The sequence below is a fragment of the Papilio polytes genome, unplaced genomic scaffold, assembly GCF_000836215.1.
Source record: "Papilio polytes unplaced genomic scaffold, Ppol_1.0 DF823890.1, whole genome shotgun sequence".
NCBI lineage: Eukaryota > Metazoa > Arthropoda > Insecta > Lepidoptera > Papilionidae > Papilio > Papilio polytes.
The window spans coordinates 579562-582856 of NW_013525314.1; the positions used below are offsets into that span (position 1 = coordinate 579562).

At 32.7% G+C, this 3295-nt stretch overlaps 1 protein-coding gene across 1 annotated transcript in view; it reads right to left on the reverse strand.

Moving 5' to 3' along the window:
* The window catches only part of LOC106102938 (isocitrate dehydrogenase [NAD] subunit beta, mitochondrial), a 7007-nt gene that overhangs the window by 2128 nt on the left and 1584 nt on the right, over window positions 1-3295 (reverse strand). Inside the window, exons 3-6 of the mRNA XM_013282559.1 lie at window positions 2297-2386; window positions 1485-1601; window positions 925-1132; window positions 6-169 (exon numbers count right to left, since the gene is read on the reverse strand). Of these exons, the coding sequence (XP_013138013.1) occupies window positions 6-169; window positions 925-1132; window positions 1485-1601; window positions 2297-2386 (579 nt within the window). The remainder of the gene's footprint in view (window positions 1-5; window positions 170-924; window positions 1133-1484; window positions 1602-2296; window positions 2387-3295) is intronic.

Genomic DNA, 3295 nt, shown 5'->3' on the forward strand with positions numbered 1-3295 from the left:
CTAACCTCTTCGCAGCTGCGTAAGAAGAGACCATCGCCTAACTTCATGATGTTGGCCTTGTGCACCGCCGTCACCTTCTTGCGGCCCATCTTCACGGCGTAGTCGAACGCAAACTTCGCGATACGCTCCGACTTCGCCGCTGTTATTATCTTCAGACATTCCACAACACCTAGACAACTTATTTTTTTGATTTTACGAAATTCATCTCCTAAGGACTATAAGGGGTACAAAGTTTATATGGCGACATGATTCCTTTAATAGAATTACTTGAAAATTTTCAAACACTTAAAAAAAAAAACAAATGATTACCTTATTGAAGCTAAAATATGTTTTGTACTAAATAGGTTTTTAATAGCGAGGTGAAAAATTGATTCGAATTATTGAACTCCACGCGAACCATGTCGCGGAAAACAACTAGTTACTTTTTAATTCAGTAATTTAATCAACTCAATGCTACCTTATTGGTACTTGTCAGAACAGGCTATGTTTGTCTTCTTACAAACATGGCAATATTAAACTGTAACACCAAGCATTTCCCCGGCTGTACATAGATACAGGAACAATTGCCTTGTTTATTACGAAACTAAGGGATTGTCCCACCACATAATAGCGGATCAGATAGCTTAAAAATAACGTCACTGTCAGATAAGGGAAAAAAAAGATATTTCCATCACATATTTTATATGTTGGTTTGTGATGCAATTTGTCGGAACAGGCCATAAGTCTGCCTCCTACAAATATAGATTATTTCGCAACTCGTTTGAAAATGTTCAAACGATTGTAGCTTTAAGGAACACTGTCAATTTCCACGACTGTACCTTTGTACTGTTAAGTAAAAGGCGGAGTTTATCCTCTAATGAAGAACAAGGCAATTATTCCAAAGTAGAACACCGTGTATTTCCGCCACTGTACATCAATACTCACCGGGCACAGATTCATGTTCCAATGCGGAGTACTCCCCTTCAGTCTGCTCTCTTATTATGATGCAGTCCACGTCATGATGGCGACACTTCACGTTGGGCAGAGACTTCACATGGACCACGTTAGCGTACAGATCCAATGCATTCCTCAACTTCATGTTGAGAGTCTGCAACTCACCCGTGTGAGAGAAATCCGGAGTTGCTAGAATACCCTGCAAATTAATTACAATTTCACATACATATATATACCAAAGAGATCAAATTCTAGTAGATAGGAAAATGAATTTGAAAGGGGAAAGAGTTTTGTTTTTTTTTCTTATATCATAAGATGAGAAATAGCAAAGCAGCTGCTGCCTAGACATTCACAATTGCAGATATATTGCCTACATTTAAAAGACATATTTTCCCTTCCTATGCCTCTCCTACACCATCAAACACTACACACTTTCCCTTTCCATCCTTTTCTTGTAAGAAAATAGTGCAAAAATATGGGATACTTCATATTTAACATTGGCACTTGCTTGTTTTACAACTTGTAAAAAAAAAAGATGCTTTGTAACATACCTTAATACAGATTTTGTTCTTTGCAATAGAGTTGACAACATCTTCAAGTGGGGCACTCAATGTAGGGTTGACCTCTGAAAAGAAGAACGACTCAAAGTCCACTGGGATATTTGCCGCCTGTAAAATAAAGACAATCTTAAGTATCATTTTACTAATATTTTAAATAATAATAATATAAATGCGAAAGTTTAGATGGATGGATGTTTGTTATAGTTTGTAGCCTAAACTGCTGAACAGATCTTGATGAAATTTGCCATAGATGTAGAGGATAGACTGGAAGAACACATAGGCTACTTTTTTTTTAAATTTCATGCGGTCGGAGTCGCATGCGTAATAGCTCATACAAATTAAAAAAATTGCTATTTTTAATCATTTTGTTTTTCTATTCTTGTAGTTGACAGCCCTGAGTTATCTTTGAAACCTCTAAAGTTACAATAGGCCTTGACTACTATAAGCCATTTAGCACATTGTTTTCTATTAAGGATATGTGACACCATACTAAATTACTAAACCAAACAACAGTAGCTATAATAAATGTTTCAACATGACAAAGGAGTCTACATTATTTTTTAAAGGTATTATTACATTCCAACCCATAATAATATTGAACATAAAAAGCACAGCATATTACTCTAAAATTATTTTCACATACATAAGATTAGCTAATTTATTACAACAAAAAATAAAACTTTATTTCAATATATCTCACAATATTGTTAAAAAAGAATAGCTGAATTTAATTTAATTACCTCCATATTTGTTAACTGTTTACATAATGAATGCCTGTAATATAGTTAATAATTTATACACACCTTGAAGACTTCTTGAACAGAGTAAACCATTTCTGGTCCCACACCATCTCCGGGGATGAGGGTGCATTTTATGCGACCCTCTTTAGTTTGCTATATAATAACACATTTGATTAATATTTAGATCATAGCAGAGTGTAATCATAAACAAAGATATATGCAAAAAATACATAAATCTCATACAATTCAAGTTTTACTATTCTATGGTGATTTTTAATACATTTTCCAAAAATCATATTCATTTTGCCAATAAATTATTAGAAAACTGTAAAACCATATACAACCATTTTATTATTTTAAAAATTTTGATTTCATTATAACCTTAACATATATAATTGTATATAATATTTAGAAAAATAATGCACTTGTATACAAAATAAATTACACTTATAAATAATTCATTTTTAATTGACACAACATCAAAGTTATTTATTAAAAATACATTTGGACGGCACAAACATATACCAAGGGGCATGCTTTAATAAATAACATTTAAAAACATAACAAGAACATGCTTCAGTTATGTACTGAGCCATTCTATCCTTCTCTAATAACACCAAGTAACCAATTATAATTTTTTTTACTAAGTATCAAAACATATATATGGTAATTTACATAATATGAAAATGCCAATTCACCTTTTTAAACAATACCTAAGCTTAGTTTTAAAAAAGTTTTTTTTCAATAGACAAATGGTCATTTCAAATTAAAAACCTACAAATTGCGATATTTGTATGGACGCTTTTATACTGCATGTTGTAAAGAGTTAAGATATAACAAATGCTTCTCACATTTGTCATATTTTATCCCTTGGAGCATTCTCCCAATAAGAAAGATTGATTTTAAATGACCATTAAAAACCACCTTTGCAAATAAAGACATCTTTAGTTCCTTTGTAATCTTTACCCACATATCAAATTATGCCATTTTGTTGTTGAGCGTCGGTGGCTCAGTGGTTTGAACACTTAACTTGTAATCTACAGGTCTTGGGTTCGAATCCCG